At 40.1% G+C, this 12196-nt stretch overlaps 1 protein-coding gene across 3 annotated transcripts in view; it reads left to right on the top strand.

Annotated features, from left to right (window-relative positions):
• Nucleotides 1-12196, top strand: part of fbn1 (fibrillin 1) — a 67536-nt gene that overhangs the window by 39048 nt on the left and 16292 nt on the right. For all 3 annotated transcript variants that reach the window (XM_046392696.1, XM_046392678.1, XM_046392687.1), the window contains 13 exons: nucleotides 3318-3440; nucleotides 4031-4153; nucleotides 4927-5052; nucleotides 6556-6678; nucleotides 6862-6984; nucleotides 7105-7272; nucleotides 8864-8932; nucleotides 9026-9151; nucleotides 10364-10486; nucleotides 10603-10761; nucleotides 10860-10931; nucleotides 11022-11147; nucleotides 11305-11427. In XM_046392696.1, the coding sequence (XP_046248652.1) occupies nucleotides 3318-3440; nucleotides 4031-4153; nucleotides 4927-5052; nucleotides 6556-6678; nucleotides 6862-6984; nucleotides 7105-7272; nucleotides 8864-8932; nucleotides 9026-9151; nucleotides 10364-10486; nucleotides 10603-10761; nucleotides 10860-10931; nucleotides 11022-11147; nucleotides 11305-11427 (1584 nt within the window). The remainder of the gene's footprint in view (nucleotides 1-3317; nucleotides 3441-4030; nucleotides 4154-4926; nucleotides 5053-6555; nucleotides 6679-6861; nucleotides 6985-7104; nucleotides 7273-8863; nucleotides 8933-9025; nucleotides 9152-10363; nucleotides 10487-10602; nucleotides 10762-10859; nucleotides 10932-11021; nucleotides 11148-11304; nucleotides 11428-12196) is intronic.

Here is a 12196-nt window from a genome sequence, read left to right as displayed (position 1 = left end):
TCTAGACAGACTTAAGTCTAATTTATAGGACCACTTAAAAGTTTGGGATTGTGGGCTAGTTGAGAGTTTGGCCAGTGATGTTATCTGGCCTTGCCTCAGTGATCAAAATGAGCTAGACACAAAGTCAGCAGCAGCAGCAGCAGCAGCAGCAGCATGTCTCCCTTCAGATGCAAATAAACAGGTCTGTCTCAAGTAATGATTCAAGCTCACTAATTCACTCACACATACTCTGCTCATTCTCATCCCATTATAAAATGGCCATAAAACATTTTCCTTGTTTTTAAAAAGCTGGGGTTTGCAGTAAAGTGGGCCGGTTCTGATTCACGCGTTTGGAATTTAGGCCCCGGAATACCAGAGAATCAAGGCACTAATTCCTCTCAGGCAGACAGGACGTCTCGTTATAGACAAGTGAACAAAACCTGCTACTCTTTTTGGAACAGGTCTCTTTCCAATATATTCATGTGAAAATTCATATGTAAGTGGTTGTCATTGTAGAATTGCGTTATGTGACCACATTGGTATTCGCCGACTAAATCTTAATGCGTGTGTGTGTGTGTTCGAGTGTTAATGAGTGTGTGGTTCCGTCAAGCCCAGATCGGATCCAGCTGTTGATGAAGTTCCCACAAAAGTTATTTCTTTTTATTTATTCCACAACACTGGGAACTCAGGGGCAGGGTGTAAGTTTTTAATATGTATACTCTCGCTGTTATGTGTGTATTGGAAAAACGTTTGGGTTGGGTGGAGATCTACTGGTGGACTTTACAAGACTGGGAGTGTCTCAGCCTTGAAGACAGGATCAGGGCTAGGGGTCAAGCGTGCTGACTTAATCTTTTAGCTGAATGACAAAATAGTTAAACAATTTGAGATAAAGACTGTTTAACTCTAAAAACAATAAATATGATGATCCTGTTCTTAAAAACGAAAAGCTAAGTTCGAAAGAAGTTAAAATCCAAAGCCCCTGCTCTGTTTAATAAGCTCAGGGGTTTGTCGTATACAGGCCTGCTTGGTCTGGTACCAGTAGTTTAGGGTGGCTAATGTTAGCAATGTTTTGATAGATATTGATGCATAACTGATATTACTGAGCCAATTTGTTAACTTAACAATTCTTCTCATGGTTCTACTCCACAGTTTTTTAATGTTGATGTTTTAATGTTCTTACAGTGTTGATATTTAGTACGTAGTCACACAGTCTCACCCTAATAAGAGTTCTGTTTGATTTGGTGTGACCAGCTTAAGTGGTGTAATAGGGTGGCAAATTGAAGACATTATGTACTTGCCTTATCTACTTGGTTTATATTCTCCATATTCAGTCATTATCTTATTAATTGTTGTGACCATGTGTCTCAACTGATTTTGCTTTGTCTGGTATCTTTGGCATATAGAGACTAATATCAGCTTACTTATATTGTTGTGTAACTGACATTAGTCATTTACTTCAAATGCAGAGAACTGAGAATATGATTAAAATGGCTTGCCTTGGCAGATTTTTTTCTTTTCTGCTTTTCTTTTTGGGTAGCAGACGTTACAGCAGGGCCGGGTTGTCAGGAAGGCAGATACACTCAGACATTTAGACATATAGCGAGACAGGCAGGCAGATAAGCAGCCAGGCAATCAGGCAGACATACAAACTGAGAGACAGCAACACAGCAACACAGCAACGCAGGCAGATGTGTAATTCTCTGCTATCCCTTTTTTATCCTTTTTTTTGCCATTCATCTGTCAAACATTAGCTCCAGTTAAATCAGGCATCTTCTTTGACACCAGCTGTGACCGCTGACACGCTTCTCGCATGCAACAACCCCTGTTTGCATTTTACATTTCCACATGAGTGCATTGATGGATGTGTGTGTGTGTGTGTTTGTTGTGCTCTCTCTCTGTCATCAAAGTCTTGGGGGAAATGATCTTTAATTCTGTCTGTAATCCAGGGAGATTTGTTTGCTCCCAGCCCTCATATTAACCCCATCATCAAATGTAGTGTAAATATAACGTACCCTCTCCTCAGGAAGACCGTAAACCAGCAGCACTAATCTCTAATTGACAGTGTTTTGAATTACTACCCTCACAAAGACAGACACACAGAGGGGACTGTGTCTCATTGGTTGATAAATCCTAACATCTTGATTGAGTTCATAGCATGCCTTCCCTTGATGTACAGGGACACACACGTATGCACACACAAGCAGGCACACACACACACTTGCACAATCTCTCCATCAAAACTGAAACACTTCATTGTCAGGCTCAAGGCCAGGTATTGTGTCGGCCATTGTTTCACTGTTTTTGCCTTTGTTTTTTTTCCTCAAATTGGCATTCATTATTGTTGTAAGCCCCATGCTGGCTTTTTCCACTGTGCTGTGTAGTTTATCGTGTCACAACTGCCCAAGGAACAAGAGCTTCAGATCTATAGCTACATCTGCAGTATCTTATATTTCATCACCACCAGCTGCTTTAAGGAGATCCTTATTTGTTACACCCTATAGGATTTAAACAGCTTTTATGGGCAAGGCAGGTTTTAATAGAAGCCAATTTATTCCCTCCCATTAATTGTTAATTAATTAGAATCCACATACCATAGGCTAACACATAAATAAAGGTATTTTTCTAACCACATTACTGTATCTACCAAGTATCTCAGTATTTCATCCACCGGCAGAGTTCAGATATAATTATAATGGTTTTGCCGTGAAGGAATGTTTATTTGTAGAGTTGGCACATGACCACATCGCATTTTTATAGAAATTATATTTGGGATAGATTAAATTTCCAAACCTGACATCTGGGGTGGTGAGAAAACCAAACATGAGCATTAAAACGGGGCTGTTAGAAAAGCCTCAAATGAAAGGCACAGTGTCTGTGGCTCTGTGGGTGAAGAGGGAAATCTTTGCCTAAAATAACCTCAGAAATACTAGTTTAGACAGAGCAGACAGAACAAGGCCTTAGCATTAGGATATTGTTCTCCCTCTTAGTCTTTTTTTTTTTTTTTGTACAGCTCTCTGGACATAGTTGTACGATGAAAACCCAGAGACTGGATCTGCTCATTAAACCTCTGCAGGAAGGCTATTAGTATCAGAGATCATGAGAATGTCTCTGTGCCTTCTGCTCTGAAATAGAGGTCTCCACAGATGAAGACAGTGACCCAGAAAGACTTAGTTCTGTCGTCTCCTGCTGCTGTCTTTATACAATTCAAACCAAGCATCAACTCACTCTACAATGCCAAGAACCCCACTGGAATGAGAATGCAGACTCAGATCATTAGACCATCAGAGTAGGGTCTGTTTTTCTTAACATGGTTTCTCATTTGTTTTCCTCTTTCTCAGATATCAATGAGTGTGAGATTGGAGCCCATAACTGTGACAGGCATGCTACCTGCACCAACACAGCTGGCAGCTTCAAATGCAACTGTGCTCCAGGGTGGATTGGCAATGGCCTCAAATGTACAGGTAAGGCAGATGATCTTACTAGACTTGGTCTTCTGCATATTATGATGCAACAAAATAGAAAGGATGGAAAGGCTGAAGTGAAAAAATCTTGTTAGTCAAGAAAATTCCATGATCCTACAGACAAAATAAGGCATTAAGATACTTCCAGTTTCTCAGGCTTGACAAAAAAATTTTTTTGGATAAAGCAGCATTGTAAATACCTAAACCAGTAAAGAGGTGATCCTCATAATTCACTGTTTACCCTGTCTGAGTAAAGTCTGTTAAAATCTTCAGTGCTCAGCTGTTTTTGAAAATGATTTTGCCATTTTTTAATGAATCTGTTCATTTCTGAGCAGTTTTCTAATATTTATGTGTTCATTTGGATAGAATGCACTTGTATTGAGAGATTTTCTGGAGAGACGACTTATACATTCATGTTTGGTCTTTATACAGTATAAAGACTGTATATCTTTACTGTTATCAAACTGTAAGATAATATATCTTACAGTAAGAAAAATGTAGAGTATCACCAGTATTATCTTTTCCTCAATGTTTTCCTCATGTTTTCTCCTGCAGGAGGCTAATTGCTTTTGGACTTGTTTTTTTTTCAGATCTGGATGAGTGTTCAAATGGGACACACATGTGCAGCAACAACGCTGATTGTCACAACACCATGGGATCGTATCGTTGTTCGTGCAAGGAGGGATTCTCTGGAGATGGATTCTACTGCTCAGGTCACACATACAAACTGATATCCTAAACCAGCGGGTTCTACCTTTTTCTCTATTGTACCCCCACAGACCTGATGCATGAACTGAGGCACCGTTTCATTGTTCTAAATGTTTCATTTTGAATTGACTCCTTACTTAATCAATTTAAATTGAATGTTTAAATTGTATTGCTTGCACTGTTACCACTTTGAGAGGTAAAAACTGAACATTTCAGCCATTTATCCGATAAATTTAGCCTTTTCACTACTTTTTCAAAAGCTTTTAGATAACTATTTTATCTGTTTATTCAGTGGTTAAAGCAATCCACTACTTTAGCTCTTTCATGATGTGCTATTTTTAGTTTCCATTTCCACCATTTATCCTTTATTTTATATTACTCAATATCAATTACTTAAGCTAACAGTTTCAACCAAGTATCATACTTTTTGCCATCTATTTAACCATTTAACCATTACTTTTAGAAGTTATGGATACATAGCTGAAATAGAACAGGTGAAGTAGATAATAAGTAGTTCATCTTAACTATTTATTTACTTAAATGATTGCTTTCTTGCCATGCAGGCTAGTATTCAGGTGTTAACAGCTAAATCAGTAATTGCTTTTATTCAAACAGATTAGTTGAGGTTTTCTTGAATCTTTCCAAGTACCATTTAGCAACTGCAGAAGTACCCCATGGTTGGGAATCACTATCCTAAACCACATTTGAGCTTTTTCTTAGTCACATGAATGCTTTGTGTGTGTTTACGGACTGTGTATGTCTGTGATCACGGCTGCAGACAGCGATGAATGTGCAGAAAACAGCAACTTGTGTGAGAATGGACACTGCCTGAACCTGCCCGGAGGTTTCCGCTGTGAATGTGACATGGGCTTCATTCCCACTCCTGATGGCAAGGCCTGCGAGGGTAAGGCAATGCAACACTGGTACTCCTAACTATCCTGTTTCCAGATGCCTGAAATGGTACCCACATCTAAATTATGTTGAGTGATTCAAATTGGTCAGGTGTTGCTCTGGTGAATGGCTGAATGCTTTAAATAAAAGTAAATGTGAAGTGCACAGTATCTGATTAGCTATTACTAAGGGACCAAATTAGCTAACTAAAAATGTTTAATTAATTTTTTTTTTAAAACTTGTTTCTATGTGAGAAATAAACTAGCAAACGTAAGCTGATAACCTTGCTAGCCTTTGCTAGTTAGCCAATGTGTTAACTGCCATTACAATTCCCACCTTTATCAGCTTAGATATAAATACTTTTGTCTAGTTTTATTCATACAGTCTATTTTTGCCTGTTTTCACACCTGTTTTACTAAGGTGACACAATGTGTGTTTAAAAACAAGCATCATAAGAAAATAGCTGAATCAAGGTCAGTGCAAGACCATCATTAGATAGCAAGCTTGCAATTATTAGCCAGCTAGCTCTGCCATCTTCTGTTTAAGGTCTGTTCCCACTCAGACACAAAGTTGAGTGGGCACAAACTTTAATGTTGTCTTCAGTTAATTCAACAACAAAAAAAAAAGGTGGACTGGGTAGACGGAACTCTTATTTTACAGCCACACATTATTTCTTTGTACAGATTTAAAAAAGCAAAATAATGGAGTGGAAACAAAAGGCCAAGACTGAATCTCTGGCTATTTCCAGACTTGCAACTTTGTGTCTTTTTATTCTGTTCAAGGTCTTGTTTGAGATAAAGCTGCATGCACCTTTCATACATATGCCTGGATTTATAACCGTGATGATATGTTTACATATTTGTATTTACAGGTTTTGCCTTGAGTTTTGATATTTCGTAGTTATTATGTGTTTCTTTCTAGGGTTATGTTACTTGAGATGTCGAGCTTTCATGAACAGAATAAAATATTATGATGATGTAACATTGCATGTGGACTTGTAACTCTTGTATGAAATCCTGAGCTGAGGTAGTGCAGAGTGGACATAAGAACACATTTATTACTGGTAGCACACGAGTGTGAATCATGCTTCTAGTGATAAGGCATTGCTGGATTCAACTTGAATGAGCAGACTGACCTCATTTTGCTGATGTGTCAAACATCCTGAAATAACCTGTCCAGTCCTCCCTGTCTCAACTCAGTGGACAATAATGACTTGCGCAGAGTCTAATGATGTGGAAGAGCACAATTTCATAACCTTGGCTGCTGCTTTCATAGTGTATGTGTGTGTCTGTCTGGATATGTCTGGGCATTTTTTTTGTCCCAGAACTGTCATTCTTTAGCTGAGGTGAGTGGCCTTCACTTCCTATTGTTGGCTGCCAATTTTCCACCATGATCCCATGATCCACTAATCCCTCACAGCTGGGCCTCTCTCTCTCTCTCTCTCTCTCTTCCTCTCCTCTCTGCCTCTCTCTATCTCTCCATCTTTATCATTCACCCGTCTCCATCTCTTTTACAGACATAGATGAATGTACCTTTGCTGACATCTGTGTCAATGGACGCTGTCAGAATATCCCAGGACTTTTTAGATGCGAATGTAACATTGGCTATGAACTGGACAGGAGTGGAGGCAACTGCACAGGTAAGACTAGTCAACACACCACCCAGCTGTCTACCCCTGTAATACTCTGTTTATGCCTCAGTAAGCTAAGGCAATGTGAAAAGGTGTAAAAAGACTGGAGCAACAATCTTGTTGAGGCACATACTGACATATTGACAGAAAATACAAAACTGTGAAAGATATTTCTTTATCTATTTTTCTCAGATGTCAATGAATGTGCAGACCCGACCATCTGTATCAATGGGATGTGTGTCAACATCCCTGGAAGCTACCACTGTAACTGCCCAGCGGACTTTGAACTCAACCCCACTCGGGTGGGGTGTGTAGGTAAGATTCAACAAGTTCTCACTGCATTCTATTGGTGTTTGATCATAGCTTATCATACAACTAACTCTGTGGCAAAAGCAAGGTAAATCTATATACCTGAATGCCTGTGTGTGTACACAGACACTCGCTCTGGAAGCTGTTACCTGGATGTTCGTCACAGAGGAGATGCATCAGAGAGCTTGGATTGCTCCAATGAGATCGGAGTTGGTGTTTCCAAGGCATCTTGCTGCTGCTCCCTGGGCCAAGGATGGGGAAATCCATGCGAATCATGCCCTTTTGTCAACTCAAGTGAGTCAACCCATCATTAAGATTCTGTGTGCATTATGGATGTTTAATTTTATGTTTCAGTACAGTCGCAAGGTTTGTGACAATCAAACAGTTGGCGAGTCAACACATAGTAGATTTAGGGGTACTGGGTATCGATATTTTCACTGCACTGAAGGTGTAGAAGGTGTAGAAGGTGAGGGTGTTAATGTACATAAATTTAGCTCGTCATAGTACTTGGTCAGGTTTTTTCAGCTGCACAACAGATCTACTCAGTGTTAAGTAATAAGATGTGAGAAGGTAGAAGTGAGTTTTAATGAAGTCATTGTCATTAAATCCTTACTTACCTCGATAAGAAAAAAAACTCCTCAATTGTCATGATTATTTAGAAAAAAAATCTCGTTAAACCTTTCACTTTCAAGTGCAACATTGCTGAATGATCAGTCGCCCACAACATGAAAAGAGATGCAACAACATTCAGGAATTTATTTCCACCTATCCAGCTCAACCACAGGACTCCTGTCTCATAAACATGTAATTGAAATGATTTGTTGGATATTTTCACCATAGTCACTTTGATAATAGAGTTGAGTTGTTTCAGTCTCTTACCACTGTCCTTAATTACAGAATAAGTAAAGATATGAGTTGTAGACTCAAAGTCTATGGACTGAAAGTTGAGTGTGCAGGAAATTTTGACCTTGGAAAAAGGCAGAAAGTAAATCTTCTTTGGTGACATAATTTAAGGGTCACTGGCTTTGCTCAGCAATCCTGTTATTGTTATTTACCATGAAGGAAAGGCCTAATGTTATTGTTGTTATTTTGTTTTTACCTCTAATGGGCAAGGAATAATATATGGTCACTTTGTTCAACTTGATTTTCTACATGAAAATACTTTTTTTTTTTTTTTTCAAAATGTTCCAAAAGTAAAATGGTTATGTTATTTGCTCCGACAACACTCTGGGGTTGAAATTATGAATTTACAAGTATTTCAAGGATGCCCCTTAAAGGGTTAAAGTGGTTTAAGGTTTTCCTTACTGCTTCAACTAGGAGGAACATGAAAAATAGCCACACCAGCTATATATAAATACAGCGTGATGTAAATCAGGCCTGATAAGGTATGAGTTAGATGCTCTGCCAAAATACAAACTACATGCTGCCCGCTCTTGTCTTGAAGTGAGTGTGTGTTGCTGTAATTGTTGTTGCTGGTAAAGATGAGACAGCTTTGTGCAACTTACTTAAAATTGCCAACAGATGGTTCAAAACATCACAGGGAATGACTCATTCCTTTCAGCTCAAGGAAATGCTTGCCTCTATGACAAGAACAAAACCTTTTTCTCTTCGCTTTGTAATTCTGAGTAGCTGCAGTCATGTCCGGTCCACTGGGCTCTGTGGATAACTCTGAGATCTGAGATGGCTGATCAGAAAAAAACACAATGGCGGTTGACGGGAAGTGTCTTTTTCTGGCACCTGACGAAATGTGCATGTGATTTAACGTCTTACCATCAGCTAACAATTACTGTCAAATCCTGAAATAAAACACACTTTATATTGGTGGTTTGTGTGTTGTGTCATTGTTGCTGGTTAATATGATTTGGTGCTGTGTTCTGTGTTACAGCTGAGTATAAGACTCTGTGTCCTGGAGGAGAAGGCTTCAGACCAAACCCCATCACTGTCATACTGGAAGGTCAGACAGAAACATGCTTTCAGACACTCACACAGCTCACACCCACCCACCCACCCACAATGCCAACGAATGTTTGCTTTCTCTCTCTGGCAGACATCAATGAGTGCCAGGAGCTGCCAGGCTTGTGCCAGGGAGGACAGTGTATCAACACTTTTGGCAGCTTCCAATGTGAATGTCCAAGAGGTTATGCCCTCAACACAGAAACCAGAGTCTGTGAAGGTATTACACACACACAGACACATTGACACACAGGTGACCTATTCCTCTCCAGCTCTCGCCCTGGGATGTTTCAGTGGGAAGGAAATTGAGTCCAGCCGTCGAGGCCTTCGTTCATCGAGGACACGTGGGGAGAGAGGAAAAAACACTGAGTGCAAAAAAGTCAAAGAAATATTGGACTTTTTTGTCCCATAGACAAAACTGCAGCTCATCGTAGCTCAATGTGTCTCTGCTCTAGTTCCTGTCTGTTGCTAAGCTCAGTCAGGATGATGAGACAGCTGAGCTCCTAACTGTGTCCAGAGGAGCAGGGCTCTGATGTGGTCAGCCCTCTCCTCGGGGAAGTACACTGAGTCCCCTGTAGACAGGCCAGAGATGATGGAGGGAGGGCGAGACAAAGGAATGAAAGATAGGGGGTAAAGAGAGATACATGAGAAGGGTGTTTAGAAAAGAGAAATGGGAACAGCGAGGAGAGGAGAGGGGGAGACAATGACATGTGGCTGGCGGCATGTTAATTAGTGTGTGTTTGTTGGCCAGGAGAACAAAAGCGCGTGTCTGCTCTACGAAGTCCAGGACTCCAGATTTACTATTTCTCTAGTCAATCAGAGATTCAGCTGCTGGGCCAGAGGAACAAATACTGTGTTTGGCAGTAGTGTTGGTAGAGAAATTACTTTAGTATAGAGGGAATACAAATTAGAAAAATAAAAGTTATAATATGAATAGAAAAGTTGGTAAAAGCAAATTCCAACCTGTGCCCTGCTGTAGTTGTGGCATGTGGTCATTTTGAGCCTGGGATGTGCACGTACCTGTTTGATAAGATGATAAGGGGGGATTATTGTACCCTTACCCACAGGCACGATGTGTAGAAATATGCCAAGAGGAGGGCAAATGGATAAAATAGGTGAAAGCTGCCTTTTCGGACTAACTTAAATGACTAAATCCGTGGAGTCATGAAATGCAATAAAATGTAAATTGTATTATCCTTCTATTAGATCCCAGGGATTTTTATTTTATTTTCTAAGTTTTAAATGAGCTGACTCGTGATGTCTGATTTGCAATAACTGTTCATTTAGACAGTATGCAGGAGTTTTCTCTAGCAATCCCTCTCCTAAAGGTTGCAAAAAATAGTTGTGTGATACCTCAAATAAAGGGATGCAAATCTGAAACTTTGTCCATCAAAAAATTAACTAATTTCTGTCTGTCTTTCTCTGTGTGTAGATGTCAATGAGTGTGAACGACCAGGTATCTGTGGCCCGGGCCAGTGCTACAACACCATCGGGAACTACACCTGTATCTGCCCTGTGGACTACATGCAGGTCAATGGAGGGAATAATTGCATGGGTAAGTCTGCATACTGCACTCTCATCACTGTTTCAGTCAGCAAAATGGTCAAAACTGTCATGGAGTAACATTTTTACCTTTAACTTTCTGTCTCCATCCTATACATGCACACACAGACATGAGGAAGAGCTACTGCTACAGGAATTTTTACTCTGACAACATGACATGTGATGGAGAGCTGACCTTCAACATGACCAAAAAGATGTGCTGCTGCTCGTACAACATTGGCCGTGCCTGGAATAAACCCTGTGAACAGTGTCCTGTGCCCAGCACTGGTGAGGTCTCTTACACACATATGCCAGAAAACATATGCATAGAGAGTATAAAGAACTAAAAATGAGCTTTTATAAACTCCTGTCTTATGTCCACTCAGATGAGTTTACCATCCTGTGCGGCAGTGAGAGACCAGGATATTACATCGATATCACCACTGGACGTGTCATTGGTGAGTTTTTCCCGTTCAGAGGTATATGTGATGAAAAGGAACTTTTGCCTTGGTCTTATCTTGACCCCTTGTCTCTTCCCCATATGCTAGATATTGATGAGTGCAGGGAAATCCCAGGAGTGTGTGAGAATGGTGTATGCATCAACATGATTGGCAGCTTCAGGTGTGAGTGCCCCATTGGCTTCATCTACAACGACAAGCTGCTGATTTGCGAAGGTAAGGCTGCACTGCACTGAAATTCTACTGAAAGAGATGCCAAAAATGTAAAATGCCATGAACTTTGCAGCTAATTCATTTCAATAGGGTCTTTTTTAAAAATATTTATACCCCCTTTGTCACTAGTAGATGACACTTCTGTCCCTGTTGTTGTTAGATATTGATGAGTGTCAGAATGGACCTGTGTGCCAGCAGAATGCAGCCTGTCTGAACATGCCAGGAAGCTACCGCTGCGAGTGTAAACCTGGATACCGCTTCACCCCTACTGGACAGTGTCTCGGTAAGGCTGTGGTGGTGATCAGTTATGTACTTTAAAGAGGGGAAAGATGTCAGCAGCGCTTAGATACTGCACTACATGACTAGTATGATGCATGTTTGTGACTGTTCACTCAGCCAACAGGGATTTAGTCAACTCCTTATGACCTCAGTGAAGATTATACAAAATTGGTGGAAACACAGAGCAGGATTAGAGAGAAGATTATGGGAGCCAGCCAGAAAAGTGTTGTCTTCTATTAGGATGAAGCTGACTTGTCTGGATCTTTATGTGGCCTGATGCTGTCTTTCTTCCTCGAGCTTTTGTACCAAACTCGGTCTTATGAGTGTCTTTGAACTGCGCACTTACATGCCCGGAGTTAAAGCACCAGAGATGGCAGAATGACAGTCGAAAACTGGAAGAGCTTTTGCTTCCAGGTTTTACTGGGATTCCTAATAACAAAGCCTGGTCATGGACTCCAGTGAGACAAAACTGAAACTGTGGCTGGAGACAGTGATGACCTTATGTGAAGAAGTGAAAACAGTGAAAAGAAAAACATTGCCACAAGGTAGAAAGTGAAATGGACTATTTAAAATTGGCCTTTTTAAATTTTTTCTTAAATAATGACATTACTCTGGTGTTATGCAACATATTCATTGTGTCATCCTGCGTTAGAGTTAATGGTCAGTTTCCTCTCTCTATGATGCAATAAATACATCCTCATAATAGTGATTGTTTGTGGCTTGCATCAAATATCTAAATAGTCATTAAAATCATTAAAGTAATTCAATAAATA

The sequence above is a fragment of the Scatophagus argus genome, chromosome 1 (assembly GCF_020382885.2).
Source record: "Scatophagus argus isolate fScaArg1 chromosome 1, fScaArg1.pri, whole genome shotgun sequence".
NCBI lineage: Eukaryota > Metazoa > Chordata > Actinopteri > Scatophagidae > Scatophagus > Scatophagus argus.
Note: the sequence above shows the minus strand (reverse complement) of the source record. Positions and strands in the feature narration are given on the sequence as shown.